At 42.8% G+C, this 15,020-nt stretch overlaps 2 protein-coding genes across 2 annotated transcripts in view; one reads left to right on the forward strand and one right to left on the reverse strand.

The window, feature by feature from the left end:
- Window positions 1-14,769, reverse strand: ALKBH1 (alkB homolog 1, histone H2A dioxygenase). Its single transcript, XM_064460496.1, has 6 exons — window positions 14,572-14,769; window positions 11,546-11,654; window positions 6,893-7,055; window positions 3,412-3,502; window positions 2,075-2,268; window positions 1-1,529 (listed from the first exon to the last, which is right to left on the reverse strand). The coding sequence occupies exons 1-6, from the start codon at window positions 14,767-14,769 to the stop codon at window positions 1,106-1,108; spliced, it is 1,179 nt and encodes a 392-aa protein (XP_064316566.1). The 3' UTR covers window positions 1-1,105.
- SLIRP (SRA stem-loop interacting RNA binding protein) overlaps window positions 14,752-15,020 on the forward strand; it is a 3,964-nt gene continuing 3,695 nt past the window's right edge. The window contains exon 1 of the mRNA XM_064460497.1: window positions 14,752-14,873. Within this exon, the coding sequence (XP_064316567.1) occupies window positions 14,780-14,873 (94 nt within the window). The 5' untranslated portion in view covers window positions 14,752-14,779. The remainder of the gene's footprint in view (window positions 14,874-15,020) is intronic.

The following is a 15,020-nucleotide window of genomic DNA, read 5'->3' on the forward strand; positions in this document are numbered from 1 at the left end:
AAACTGATAGAGATCTTTAATTTAAAAACTGCATAAGTTTATTCATTGGGAAAGTGCAACAAAATACCCTAGGGATAGTGCATTTCACTCCAACAATTAAAATTGCATTAAAAAGCAGATAGGAAGGAGGAAGGTCTGAGTCTTAAAGAGAGCTGGCATAAAAGCTAGGGTTTTTTCTTTGTTTCAATATATTTATCTGTGGGTGACAGAGATAGTCACTGATTAATTTTTTAGGTACTTAATTTACAACTCCATTGCTTCTACTTGCAAGTCATTCTGTTCCTTAAAAGATGCTGGCTTGGGACTGGAAGACCATAATCTGCAGCCACTTAAGAGGGGACAGTTTTTAAAGAATAGGGCTGTAGGGCTTAGTCACATACCGCTGGGAGGAGACTCAGCTGGGAGCTACTAGATATTCTCAGTAGATGTTGCCCCCAGTTGTTTCTCTCTAGAATACGAGGTATGAAAAAAAAAAGTCCAGTTCCACCCACAAGAGCAAGTTTCTGCTGCAGCTGAGGGGGTGCAAGCAGGCAAAAGGAGAGCACAGGCCTACAGCAAGCTTATGGCAGCTGTTGCTTGAGGGAGCTGCTAGTTTCTGATCACTGAACTGATTTTTCCTGCAGAGGTAATTCTCTTGGAAGTGCTGCTGCAGGTAGATCTCACTCCCATAGCAGCCTATTCTCAGTCACACTTGTTACTGCACTTCAGCTCAGCTCTACAAGCCCAGTAGGATTATTTAACACACAGCAATTATGTATATTTTGCTAGCAATTTCTGCCCAATGATTTCAAAATACTTTACAAGCATCACTGAACTGAGCTTAATATTCTCTGACAGACAGGTATTTTAAAGGGAACCACGTCCAGTAAACGTTTGCAACAAAATGGCAATAGAGTTATCTTCTGAGACCCAGTCCTGAACTTACCCTTCTTTTCCTATTAAATACTTCTTCTCTCCCAACCTATTTCTTTCAGCAAGAAGGACATTTATTCTTCAGAATGTTATTAATCCCAATACAGACAGGTGACTTCTAGTATGAGTACATTAGTTCCCAATTCTGTATGCAGGTTGCCTGTCCAGTCCACATCAGCGTGATGTCCTGGTCTCAGCTATCTGTATTTGGTTTATGTCTCTTGGCTCTGCTGTTCTCCTGATGGTGACTGTCTTCAGAGGGTGCTTGGCCCTCTCCATTTGTCCCAGATTCCTCTGGAAATTTCTGACCCTCAGCCAATACCTGCCGAATAGTCATATTAATGCGGGAAGACTGCAAGTACTTGGCACAGACCTCCCAATCCTCATCAGAGCTGTGCTCAATGACTGAGCCAACAGGAAGGTCTGAAGAAAGCACTTGATCCAGGCATGAAGGCAAAGCTGTCCCATCAGGGTTGGGGAGGACCCGGGGGACAGCATGGTACAGCAGGCGGCTGAAGCCAGACATCACCATGATATCTCCACTGTGCATGAACATTGCTGTTGGGGCCTCCTCCCGCTTCAGGCCCCCAAGCAAAAATATGGAGGATTGCCCAAAACTAGAGATGACATGAGGATGGAGAGAGGAGAGAAAACAAATTCAGGTAGAGAACAATTATATATAAAGTAAGAAATTATTAGCAGCTAAATACCTTTATAAAAAAAACCAAACCAAAAACCAAACTCAAACGAGAAAACCAGATGGACTCCTAGTAACAACTTTACAATGAGAACATAGGAAAAACAAAGAGGCCTGGTTCCAGGCTGATATAGTGTGAGCAGTTGCCCTGCCAGGTTTGAAGCTCTGCTGAGATATTTCGTCCTTACCCGCTAGTACCCAGTTACTGCTCTGCCACTTTAGAACAGAACGGTGCTCTGTGCAAAGAGCTCTTCCACTCCAGATGCCATGTCCATGCCATTCAAGCAGTCTTCAAAGGAAAACTTATGCCCTTGAGCTACAGCTTCCTACTACTCAAATCTTCAGAGAGTTAAGATTACATACCCAGTTGGCAAACTACATCATACTGACTTCCTATGACCATATGCAACCATAGAAAAAAGCCACTGATCCTTCCACAACACCTGAGTGCTTTCCTTGACTCACCTGAACGATAAAAGGGGCCGAGAATGGTCTAGTTCAGACTCATCCACATGAATTCCCAGTGAAGAGTCAAAATGATAGTAGTTCAAGATTCCTGCTTGGGCTTGGAAACCCCGGAACCCACAGGCTGCAGCCACTTGTTCTGAAAGGAACGCAAGGTCTGAGGGGAAAGGAGTGTGGTGATTTGCTGAGTACTTCTGGAGGAAGGAGAGCAGACAAAAACAAAAAACTAACCACACCCAGAACATCAGAGCTGTAAATACAATTGGAAACAAACACTGAATGAGAACTTGGAAGTTTGGCTGATAGTCATGGAGAAGGACATTTTATTTGCCTGGAAAATGACTTCAACATAGGCAGAACCAGAGCAAGTTTACTTCTTATCATTTAATTCTAGGTCTATGCTGAGACTGCCAGAGATTCAATTAATTGTGGAGTTAATCATTATATCTGGACAGCAAACTCGAAGTCAGTAAGATTAGTACCTAAGGTTAGTACCAACATCCTGAGGATCTACTTGGTCACTACCTAAAGCGGCCAAGGGAAAGACTGTTCTGTATCTCACCAACAGAGCTGTGAAACAAGCATCTCTGTTCCTTCTTTGAAGAGCAAGACAAACAGGAATCAATTGCAAACCTACTTTTTCTCTCTCCTATGAGTGATTCTGAGAGGACTGGAAGGGAATAACCAAGTTTTATTAAGGCCACCCAGTAATACACAGACCTGGTAAATATAAGGCTGCAAGCAGATTTGGTTAAGTATCTGCAATATACTTATAAGACTGCATATTCACTCTGCCATCCCCTCTCAGCCTCCATCTCAGAGTCTTACAAAAAAGTTTATTTTGGTCAGGAGCACCAAAATAGCTTTTAGTTGATGAGACTGTACTATACTGGTTCAGGCTCTTAAGTTCAAAGTTGCATCAGCAGCAGTCTCTTCCTGCTCTCACTCACCCCTCCGAAGAGGAGCAGTTTCTCAGAAGTAGCTGTCTCAAGATGAGAATGACCTTGAGTGCTTCAAGTAGTTCATGATGCTTTTGTGACCATCCCTTTCGGTAGGGTAAAAATGCTCACCTACCCTGGAATAGAGTCACAGGTCTAGAGCTGAGTGTATGCTACCATGTTACCTTTCAAAGGGAAGAACACAGCAATGGACATTTGCTGTTAAATCCTCCACAGTAAACTAAAACAGATTAAAATGTTCTTACAAACATGGTTTGTTAGTCTTTCCTCAAGACTGTCTTGAAGGATCATAAGCATTTTATTCCATGATACCCTCCTCTGTCTGCTATTCCGAGTGCTTACAGCTAAGAAAAATAGAGAAGAATTTAATTTCAATACCTTAGTATCCCAATTATAATGGTAACCAAGGGTCACCCAGCGCAGCTTCTCCAATAAGCTTCTGGGCTCCCATTTACTGGAACCTTTCCTTCTGCAAAGACAAAATGGAAAGAAATAGGATATGTGTTAATTTCTGAGGGGTTTTCTGGTAGCGCAGCATACAGTAATGAGATTCACTCATCCATATGACAGACTATTAAAACCATCAGTGCTAAACTTATTTTCAGTGCCATTATTTTTTTCCTCCAAAGACCTTGAAAATTCAGTTCATGCAATTTGCCCAAGCTATAGGGCCTACTGCCAACTGCTGTCAGTTTGAAAGCTTGTATTTTCAACATGGTATATAACAGGTCATCAGGTAGAGACAACGCGATGAACTGGTACGGGTTGATAAGTCAGAATTAAGCATGTATATTTGAGCACCTGAAAGTGAAAGAACAGAACTCATTGAAGATCTAAAAGCTGCAAATGCAAGGTAAAAGGACTAAGTATTGAGGACAATGTTCAGTAAGGAGCAAGACTGCTCTAGCTATGACTTCTTTAACGTCAAGAAGTCTGGATTGCAGGTGTCTCCTATCCAGACTGCTATGCAGGCCAAACAACTGGTCTTCTCAAGTGACAACCCTAAAACAGAGGGACTCAGTGGTCTGAAGCCACATGACAATTTACGATTCTTACTTGAAGGTGGTGAAGGCAGGAAGGGACCTCAGGGGTGAGCTTTTACTCTGGCCTGTGAAAAAGTCCTTAAGAAGTTACAAAGTATATTACTATAGTAAATCAGATAGAAACATGCTAGTGACAAATACAAAAAGGAACGTACGCATCTATCTTCTAGTCCACTTACTCCAGCAATTTCAGCTTCTTTTCTCAAGCTAAGTCATGTGTTATAGTAAAGAAAGAGAAATGTACTCAGAACATCATGATAAACAGTAACACCAGATGGTTGGCTCATTTATAGCCTCATTAGTTCAGTAAGACATGCTCTCTTTTACAAAAGAAGATTCATATTTGTACTGCCATGGTCAAGTCTCAGCCAAGCATCTGCCTTTAATGTGCATTTCTACCTGGATACACAGCTTGTTTTTGCCCTTCACCTATACAGTACTGATAGCTCCTAAGCTAAATGAGGAACAGGAGTAAAAGGCCAGTTTCTTTACCTTTAGTAATTTTTCATAGCTCACGGATTATTGAAAGAAAGTAATATTTCCAGTTTCCATCCATGTCACAGGGTAATAGCAACTGCAATTACCATAATGCAGCAACACAGTAACTGTCAAATAAATGCTGCTTGGAACAATTTATGGAGCCTACAAGCAGGTAGCACAGCATTTAGAAAAGGGAGAGCACACAACTCATTCCTCTACATCTTTCAATCAACAAACTTAATGCTCAAAATTAAACATTTTTAACATGTGCCTTTTGAAAGTGCCCTTCTTTCACTACAGCGCTAAAGTGTTTGCACAACAGCAGGAACCTTAATACGCTTGGTAGGTCCTTATTCCCAGAACTTAGCATTTTGCATGTGATTTCACATGTGATTGCTAAGGAGAGGAAAGTCTGAGTGTCATGCATCTGGAAACAATGAGTTCCTAGAGCTGTAGCAGCTGGTGCTCCTATAAGAAAGTAGAGAAATTCTGGTTTAACTGTGTTAGAAAGAGAACAAGACTGAACAGCAGGGGGGCTGTGGTCTGAAGCTCCCTTTTTTGTTTAGTCACTGGTAAATGACTGCATCTATAAAATCCCCCCAGCCTTTTCCTTATACACAAGGATATATCTATATATATATATGACCCGCTTTTGCACTTTTAATTGTCCCCAGCACAAAATAAATACCCAAACTCCAGTTTGTGAAGAGAGCATGGCATATATTTCCAGGAACTGTATGGACTCTCCCTACATTGTGATTCCTGCATCCTGGAGAGAGCAGATAAGCCATGACCCAAGCACATGTATGCATCTTCCTGTTGGCTTTAAAAAGCATTATAGTTGTATCCAATCTTGGAAGTAGACCTCTTTTTAGTTAAGCACTCTGTTTCTCCCCTCCCTGAAAGGCTCTCACTCCAGATACTAGACAAGCTGGCTAGTTTGATCTGCTGTCCCCTAGGTAAAAGTACAGTTTGCTCACTTGAAGACTTGGGCAATTGCTTAATAAAACTGCCAGTGTTTCTGCCAGCCATCACTCTTCCAAACACTGTTTTCAACTGAACTGGATTCAGCTACAAATTAACCTCTGTTCTGATCATTCTCTGTGTGCACAGGAGGTGCTGCCGGGAAAGGCCTGCCAAGCTGCAACAGTACCCCACTTTTTTCAGCTGTAGGGCACAATGCGCAATACCTTCAAAGAACAATTCTTCATCCTTGATGGAACACAAAAAAGGCATCTGAATTTCTGTAACTAATCCTGACTAAGCCTGGCAAACACAAGTGGGGACATAACTTTTCTCCTAGGTGCAACTATTTAGAAGCCCAAATCTTGCTTTTGCCATTTCATATTCTGTAAATGTTAAGAGTATTTTTGAAGAAAAATCTCAGCATGTCAATTTTACTAAGAGACTGAGGTAGAAAATGAGAGTTGTGGGGAGCTCTGGTCAGTCCATCATAAGAAAAAATCATTACAAAAAATGAACAGTGAAATCAACAAGGTAATGATAAATACCCAAATAACTAAAAGGTTGTGTACTGTAAACAGCATTTGTCTTGTATGTATTTTAACAGGTGACTAATTAAAAAAGGTCTTCAAAACTTGGACTTTAAAACTTTCTACTTGACTTCAGAACTTGGACAAATTCTCCATTAACTTCCAAATCAGGTAGAGGAAAGGCAGCTGTGTCAGTCACAGAACTCTGAACCTGTGGAATTATTTCAGAGTAAACAGGATTGCCATTAAAATGGTACATTTAATCACCATCTCAGATTGAATGGAAAAAAACCCCCAACCAAACAAAAACAAACAAAGAAAACACCCAAACAACCCAAATAAATACTTTGGAAAATAAGAACACAGAAACTAGCCAACTTCAGAAGTTCAAAAAAGTGCAGGTAACAGCCTTTCCATTACAATATACTAGGTCCAACAGCTGACTGGGAAGAAGAGCTAGCATGAGCGGGGTGTTTAGAAATGATACCTTTTGCCTCAGGAAAACTAAGGGCTAGAGGGACTTCACTTGTAGCTGAGCTTAGCAAGCTTCCAAGCACCATGATATCAGCCAGGGTCACTATTTTACATTTGACTGATGGCTTTGGAATAATTTGGTACTAGAAAACTCGATTGCAAATGTGAAAGCAGAGAATTAACAAGGGTGCACATCAAGCCACAAAAAATCCATCTTTAACTTGGCATGTCTGACACCATCTGTATACTGCCAGCATGTACGCAATCTTTTTCCGCTTCCCTTCCTTGCTTATTTTTTCTTAGACCTTCTCAGAGCTGAGACCCTCTGGCTCCATTAGTTCCGACCACCAAAGGTTACTGTGGACTCACCTCAGCTGCTCCTTGCTCTGTCCCCACAGGTCAATGGTCTTCTCAGGAGCCATGTGTAGGTCCAGGTTGCAGACATTAGGTTTCTGGGGGTATAGCTTGAGACACTGTTTCACCCAGTGACGCTGGCAGCCCGGAAGGAATGGGTTTGGTATAAAAATAAACCCTGACCACAGAAAAAAAGGGAGGAAGTGGGGAGAAAGTATGATTAGGCATTTCCCTGTTTTTTCTAAAAGTTGAGCAAAGGACAGGGGTCAGAGGTACTGAAAAAACACCTTAGACATACAACCACTGACTTTGCATGTAAGCTGATGAAATCTATTAACAGGTCTGAAGAGTTACGTTAAAACCTGTTAGTTTTTTCAGTACAAACAAATGGTAGCCATAAGGTAGAAGAAAGGCAGGGCAGCCATTGTTGGTCCAAGTAAAAAATGACAATAAAGGACATATCTGTGTAAGGAATACTGATTACAGGTAGATAAAGGAGTAAGAACTAGGAAAGCCAATTGGTTTGGGGTAAATTTTATTCTGAAGTGATTCAGCAAGATTTTTCTCTTGAACCCTGTGAAGTTAAAGTAATTCTGGCCTAGTTTTTCTAGACTTCAAACTAACCTTGTCGTTGCCTCTGAACTCATACTCTTTATTACTCCTTCATTGTCATGAGCTGCAGAGAGCAGTCCATGGGCAGAGCAAGTCTCTAGTAATGTAAACTGTCCTCTCCTTTGCTTCGCCAGGTAAGTCTGGTTGTATCCATCTTTATATTTTGGTATGGTAATACTCAAAGGGGATGAAAGTCGAATTATATCAAACTGCTGTTGCAGTCACTGATAACTACCAAAACAAAATAAACATGCAGTTAGTCTGCACATTCATTTAGACAGGCACCTCAGGCAGAGTTCAAGCAGCAGCCCAAATAAGAGGGTTAGCAGAGATGTAATGGATTGTTTTGGTCTGTATTTTCACAGACAAGAGTACTTGACATAAGATCTGCCATCACCAGGAGTGCTAAAAGGATTCTTCACTGGGATTTCCTCCCCAGCCCCTCAGGGGTGTTTCCTTCCAGGCCAGGGTCAACAGTATTGATGAATGAGTGTCTGACAGGAAGATGCTATTAATCTGTATTGTATCTATTCTGAGAATCAAGGCACTCTCTCAAAGACTGCCAATTCAGTAAAACTCACCGGCACAAAATTCACATACAAAGAGAGATAAGGGTATAGGAGGAACAAGGTAAAAAGAGGTCTCAACGTTTTGCCCTACTGTGTCTTTTTGAACTTCTCAGTCATACCACGTTAAACACAGACAAAAGTAGATGAAAAAGGAAGAAACAAGGCTAGGAGTCTCAGTAGGATACAAACTTGCCTTGTGGCTTTATGAAAGTGGTAATAAAAGCACAGAAAAAGCTTCCTGCCACCATATCTCAGAGACCTCATGAGATTACATTAACTGGTTAGAAGAAGAGCCTTCAGTGTATTAATAATATACTGTCATTCATTTCACTCCATTCCTTGCACCTTCAGACTATGACAGCCTTTTGAAAGGTCTGGTTACAAGAAGTTTCTTTCCCAGAAGCATTAAGTTTACCTTCTGTTAGCCTCTGCACAGAGCAGAACAACAACCTTGCCCTTCCTGTCTACAGCTTTTGATGTGGGGTTCTCAAAGCACTTCACTACATTCAAGTTATGCTCTACTATGTATGTATTATCTCCAGGTGTTAATGAAGGAATTGAAGCCTGGAGGGCAAGTTACACACAGAGCTGAGAAAAAGAATCCAAATTTGATGACTCTTGTAGCTTAGAACATGCTTATATCTCTCCAAACCTTTTATTGCTTACTCCTGAGAAACCAGATTAGTCTAGATTTACAAAAGCAAGAACTAAAAAGTGGGTTACTGCTATGCTTCAGACGTCAAGAAAGGCAGAAAACCGTGAGTTTCTAACAGTTGCAGAATTTTACTATAAAATTCTACACTAGCATTGAAGGCTAATAGTTCCTGGGAGAGTCAATAATGCTAGAAAACAGTGACTTACCACACATGGGAGGGAGAAGAGGAAGAAAAATACTTCTGTAGCAATCTTTCTGATAACACCACAGACAAGCTTTGAAGGCAATGCAGTTGAACCTCTTGGCCTTGAAAGAGTTGGTCTGAGTGCAATGGGCAAAAGACAAATTCTGTGGGGATCTGTATAGTAACAGAGTCTGCCCTGAGGAAGCAGATGCAATTCTCTTACTGCAGCAAAATCTTGTGGCACGCTAGGAATTAATTTATACCTAGTAGAAGTGGTCTCCAGCCTCAGCCAAAGGAAGGATGACACATGCAGATGTCTAGCAACAAGAACAACTCTTCATAAAAACCAATTTGTGTCAGTTACAAAGACCCAAAGACAGCACCACACACATCTTGCAGAACTCGGGACACTGCAACAGAAATTCACCCAGCTTCCTTAGCCTTGTATTTCATTGCTCACTGTGGGGACAAAACCAAATTACTTCCTTTCCATTTGCCCACAGACAAACTAAAGAATTTCTAACATATTTTAGAGGGCTATTGGGGCAGTTGGTTAAATATAGTGCTTTAGGATATCCAGGTAAAGGTAGCCAGAAAAGGATAAGATATTATTCTTGTCCACACATGACTTGATTCTGAACATGACTGAGAATTTGTTGATGTATTTGCATTTCATTTTAGTGAAAGGTTTTATTTGTCAAAGCAGAAGAAAAATGCAGTTAAGTGGAACACTTGTGATTCCCCGCCCAGCCCCATTTGCTAGGAAAGACATTTAGACAGACATAATGTAACAAGCAAGACCAAGCAAGGGCAGCTATAACATGACAGGTAAGTGGAACAAAAAAATTTATAGAAGCAAGAAGACGTGGAAGCCTTTCTCCTGAAGTTATTCAATTCCCTGTGTATTAGCCATGCCAGATGGCTAGTGTGGCCACCTTAGTTTCAGAAATGGCAGGCTGGCTTCACAGCAACCCACACAGACGCTGACTGCAGTCCCAATGAACCAAAAGAAACATGAGAAAAATCAAAATAAAACAAAAATCCCAGAAATAAGGAGGATCGGGGGAGCTACAAACTCATCAGCCTTACCAAAACCCTTGGTAAAATTATCGGGCAAACTTTCATGCCAGCCATTTCCAGACACAAGGTGTTTGGGAACAGCCACCATGGATTTACTGAAGGCAAATTTTGTCTCATCAGCCTTACTGCTTGCTACAGTGAGATACCCAGACAACAGGAGAGCAGGGGATGCTGTTTACCTTGGCTTTACCAAAGTTTTCCAGTTGGTCTCCTGCAGCATCGTTAGAACCAAACTGGGGGGCTCATGGATTTTAGGTGTAAACTAAAAGTGTAAGCAAAAGACGGCTAGGCCACCAGGCTTAAAGAATAGTGATTTGATGGTTCAAAGTCTAACCAGTGGCTGTTCCGAGCTGCGTTCTTCAGGCTTATACTTGGGCCAAGACTCGTAACTACATCTACATCAACAACCTGGATGATGGGATGTTCGTCCTCATCACACTTACAGATAACACTAAACTGGGGCAGCAGTGGATATGCTGGAGGCTACTGCTGCCACTGAAAGGGACCTTGACAAACCAAAAGAATGGGCCAACAAGAATCTCAGGAAATTCAATGGTGATAATCCTGCACCTGGGGCAGAATACCCCTTGCAACAGTATGGTCTGAGGAGCTGAGGACTAGGGAGCAACCCTAAATCAAAGGATCAGGGGGTCTCAGAACAAACGGAGCATGAGTCAGTAGTGCACCCTTGCGGCAATAAAGGCTGAGTACACATTGGCCTATGTTAGTAAAAGCTGCCTAAAGGGTCATTAGAGAGAAGGTGGAGCCAGATTCTTCTCAGAGCTCCAAAGCAAGATTCTGAGAGGCAAAAGTCAAATTACAGCAAGGCAAATTTTTATTAGATATAAGGTGAAAAAAAAAAAATAAAGTCCCAACAAGGGAGACCAAACATTGGAACAGGTGCCCAGAAAGGGTGTGTAATCTCTATCCTTAGAGATTTCCAAAACTCACCCATACAGAGCTCTGAGCAACCTGATCTAACTTTCAACTCAACCCTGCTTTAATCAGGTAGCTGGATTAGACCTCTAGAGGTCCCTTCCAACTTAACATCTTTCTGTGATTCTACCAGGTGACCTGCAAACCTAAGATCCATTTCAGTTTTTGAAATAACCTGCCTCAGGAAATTGCTCTGTAACTTGAACAGGACAAGAGATTCTTATTCACTTATTGTACTCAGTGTTCTACACCAGCAAGTAGATGCCACACTTCAGCCCTGAAATGACTATTTCAGTCACTTATCTAATTTTCATTATATATGCTAAGATAAAACAGATGCTACAGAAATATGAAGTCTTATCAAAGGCAACAGGAATCCATTCTCACAAGGGATGGTCTGGCTGATCAGAGACTGTGAAACAACTGGCCCTTCTGTTCTCTCCTTCATATATACTGCCGCATCCCACCCTTTAGCTGACTCGTTTGTCCTCCTGCACTTAAAGTAACATGAAATTACACTTAAGCAAACCAAAATAGCTGTTTGAGCCAGGGCAAGAAGGATAAAATGGAAGATGCCTGAATCCAAAGCAATAAGGTTGTATTTAATTCTTCTTGAAATCAGAAGTACCTACCCGGATACCCATTGAGGCCATAGGCTTTCCACTGGCTAACTGGTTGTAATCCTGCTCTGGAGGCATCCTGATCACTGACTGAAGAAATACTGAGCTGTGATCTGAACACCTGGCAAAAGAAAAGATCTGGTTTTAAAAAAAAAAAAAAGGAAGACACAAAACTAATCTGAAAATAGCATAAGGAAGAGTGCTACTATATTCCAAGGTAAGCCTTGTGAAAATGCCAACTATACCACAGAACTATTGTCTAAGCAACTGTGACCAGAACAGGGCATGCTGCTAACAGAGCTAGTATGTACTCAACACAAGAATGAAAAGATACCTACAGGTTTTACAATACTTAGGGATCAGGAGAGATGCCCTCCATTCATTTAAAAAAACCTAAACAATTTATACCAATGAGAAAAAATTCAGCACTGTTTGTCCCTTTCCACAGTACAGCTTCACCATTAAAAAAATATTCTGGTAATTATCAATCTCTGTTCGAGAGCAATATTTAGTACTTTATGCCTTCAAAAAATGTTCCAAATACAAGTTGCTTATGATACCATAGGGTGACTATTCCCATAAGAGTGACTATTCTCATCTGTAATTTACAGCTTAAGGCTTAGCAAAATATATTTTCTTGATGTACTCTCTTGGGTCACAATAACACCTGTATTTAAGCTGCAATAAGCCAACAATTACTGAAAAAAACCCCGATCTCATCCACTGTGTTCTCAATCCCTTCTTCCCTTGACTGGGAACTGTCTTAGCAAGTGCAGGGTAGAGGCAAATTGGCTTTGTTGTGGTTTTCCATAGCTGTGCAAAAGTACAGGCTCATATAAGGAAAGAGTTGGCCAGGCATAGTGGGAATAAGCAGTCAGAAACAGGCAAGACTTTGTCAATGACAATCTAAAGCGTATATGAAATTAAGGGCTTTGCACAGAGACTCTGCAGTGGTTAATCATAGAATCATTAAGGTTGGAAAAGACCTCTAAGATAATCAAGTTCAACCATCAACCCAACACCACCATGCCTTCTAAACCATGTCCCAAAGTGCCACGTCTACATGTTTTTTGAACACCTCCAGGGACAGTGACTCCACCACCTCTCTGGGCAGCCTATTCCAATGTTTGACCACTCTTTCAGTAAAGCAATTTTTCCTCTCTGCAAGCTGACAGCTCTGGTTAACATCTTCTGAGCAACGGGTCTAAATTACATAGACAGAATTTGTAAGAAAACTCCACACTAGTGCTGGCCAGCAGCTTCTGGCAACATGCTCAGTTCTACCAATTTTTCAGCTTTCTTCCAAAAGCAGCTTTGTGACTGCCAGGCTTGAAGAGCTTACTTCAGAGTCCTGTCTGCAGAATGTCTCCAGGAAGGCTCTTTCCTTTAACTAAGACTTTGCCACCTCTCTGCCTTCTCAAACTGCTTACACATCAGCCACTGCCAGGGCTTCTGGAGAATAGGAGCTGCTTCTATGCTGAAGGATTACATGAGCTGAATCAGTTAAATACACCTGGCAGCAGGGCAACTGGGCTACCTCACACTTGAGTGACTGAACAGCTCAATCACTTGAAGCAGTTTTATGGAGGAAAGGAACAATAGTATCTGGGCCAATCTGCCTGGCCTGTAGCTCTTCTTAAAAAGAAAAGCCAGATGTTTTTAACCTGGGGGAAAGAAGAATAAAAGATGCTTTTACTAGTAAGTTATCAACTGATCTTAGAAGGTAACAGGCACACAATATGGAGAGGGGACAGATGCTTGTGATGCTTTCAACTACTTTGAATTTCCCTGAAGGACTGTAATGCCAGAATCCTTTATTTGATAAAGGATTGCTGCAAGCTCAAGAAAGGCTGAAATGTTAACAACTCCCTTGTTTAATGCTAACACCTTGAACAATTTCATATGGGTCAGGTTTTGTGTCCCATTAACAACATGAAAATTATAGTCTGAAAAGATGGAAGAATATACATTCTAACAGAACAGGAAAAAGAAAAGGCTAAGCATCTGAACTATGACAAATCAGGCAAAGTTTCATTTTAACTATATTTCCTACTCCCTTTTTTCATATAGGCTCATACAGAGAAAATCCCTGGTTAACAATGCTTCAGCAGATATCAGTTATCCTTTTGTGAGGTGACAAAACAGATGAGTTTAAAGGATCACGTCTCCATCACTCAGGATGTGGTAAACTAACCATGATGGCTACTACATTCAGATGTGCTCCTAACTGTGTACCTCTAAGCCACTACAACGGCTGGACTTGCCCTGATGGCCAAGCTAAACGTTTATTATATGGGAGTAGGAAAGGAGAAGAACTATTACTAGAAGGAAGACTGCAAGAAAGAACACTAAGCACACACTGCACAGCCAGGGGAAGCTAATTCTGGCTCCCTCTCCAGCTCACCCAGGACAAGGACCAGTAGGCCCAGGAAAGAGCATCAGCTCTAACAGTAAAACCCATTTTCCACCCACATGTTCCTTTGCTTAGGAACATGTGGTTCTATTAGAGGCTTTGGAGATCACTTACTGCAGCACAGAGAGCTAATTAAATATTATGAGAGTAAATAAACATCAGTAAATCTTCGAATAGGCAGTGTGCTGGCGAGGGGTGGCTAGCACAGCACCTTGTACCCTCGAGCAGGGGCCTGTAACCCCGCAGGCAGCCGGCTCAAGGGGACCCTGAGTGAGCCTGCCTCAGGGTGCCGTAGGCAGAGAGGCCCTGGGCCCTTAGAGCTGCACACCCTTCCTTAGCCGCTTATCTCTTAGTCACGCAACTAGTTTTTAAATGTTACAGCGACCCGCGAGAGACTCAGCGCTGGAGGACAGCGCCTTCTAGCCGGTAACGGGAAGGAAGTAGAGGCTTGGCGTCGAGCACGAACAGACGCAGCAGGTAGAAAGAACAGGCTGCTGCAACACCACCGCCACCACCGCCGCCGCCGTCGCCCCGTACTATCCCTCAGAGAGCGGGATGAACTCGGAGCACGCCGCGCCACCCAGCCCCTCACCGTAAGGCGAGCGCAGGAGGAGCCCAGCGTTACCTGGCCCCCCGGCACGGAGAAATCCACCACACCCCGCAAGTCCAACGCGTCACGTTGCCGGTAAAAGCGAAAGAGCCGGCGGAAAGCATCCTCCCCACCCTCCCGGGTCAGGGCCGCGGCCGCCATTTTGACCAGGCCGCGGCGGGCGGCGCTGCGCACCGCCAGGGCGGGGCCGGCCGCCCCCTCCCTTCCCGCCATACCTCCCAAAATGGCGGCGGCCAGTGTAGTACGAACGGTGGGGCGCCACTCCTCGAGGCTTTTCGATATTTTCGTGGCTGATGTTCCCTGGACGGTATCGAGCAGTGAGTTTGTACCGCTCCCCTCATCCTGTGCTGGTGCTGTCGCTGCCGTGGGCTGGGAGGCGCGGGAGGGCGCGGCCGCTCCCCGTGTGCTGGTATAGGCCGTGGGGGCTGGGGCGGCTGCGTGGGGGTGCCGGGCCCGTGTAACCG

Source organism: Phalacrocorax carbo, chromosome 9, assembly GCF_963921805.1.
Source record: "Phalacrocorax carbo chromosome 9, bPhaCar2.1, whole genome shotgun sequence".
Classification (NCBI taxonomy): Eukaryota; Metazoa; Chordata; class Aves; order Suliformes; family Phalacrocoracidae; genus Phalacrocorax; species Phalacrocorax carbo.

What these genes read in the sequence shown, in the direction of transcription:
- ALKBH1 (XM_064460496.1), bottom strand. Translation starts at nt 14,769, where the DNA reads ATGGCGGGAAGGGAGGGGGCGGCCGGCCCCGCCCTGGCGGTGCGCAGC. An exon ending in TCTCCGTGCCGGGGGGCCAG is followed by an intron (nt 11,655 to 14,571) that starts GTAACGCTGGGC and finishes TTCTTTTGCCAG; the next exon opens with GTGTTCAGATCACAGCTCAG. An exon ending in ATTATAATTGGGATACTAAG is followed by an intron (nt 2,269 to 3,411) that starts GTATTGAAATTA and finishes TCCTTCCTCCAG; the next exon opens with AAGTACTCAGCAAATCACCA.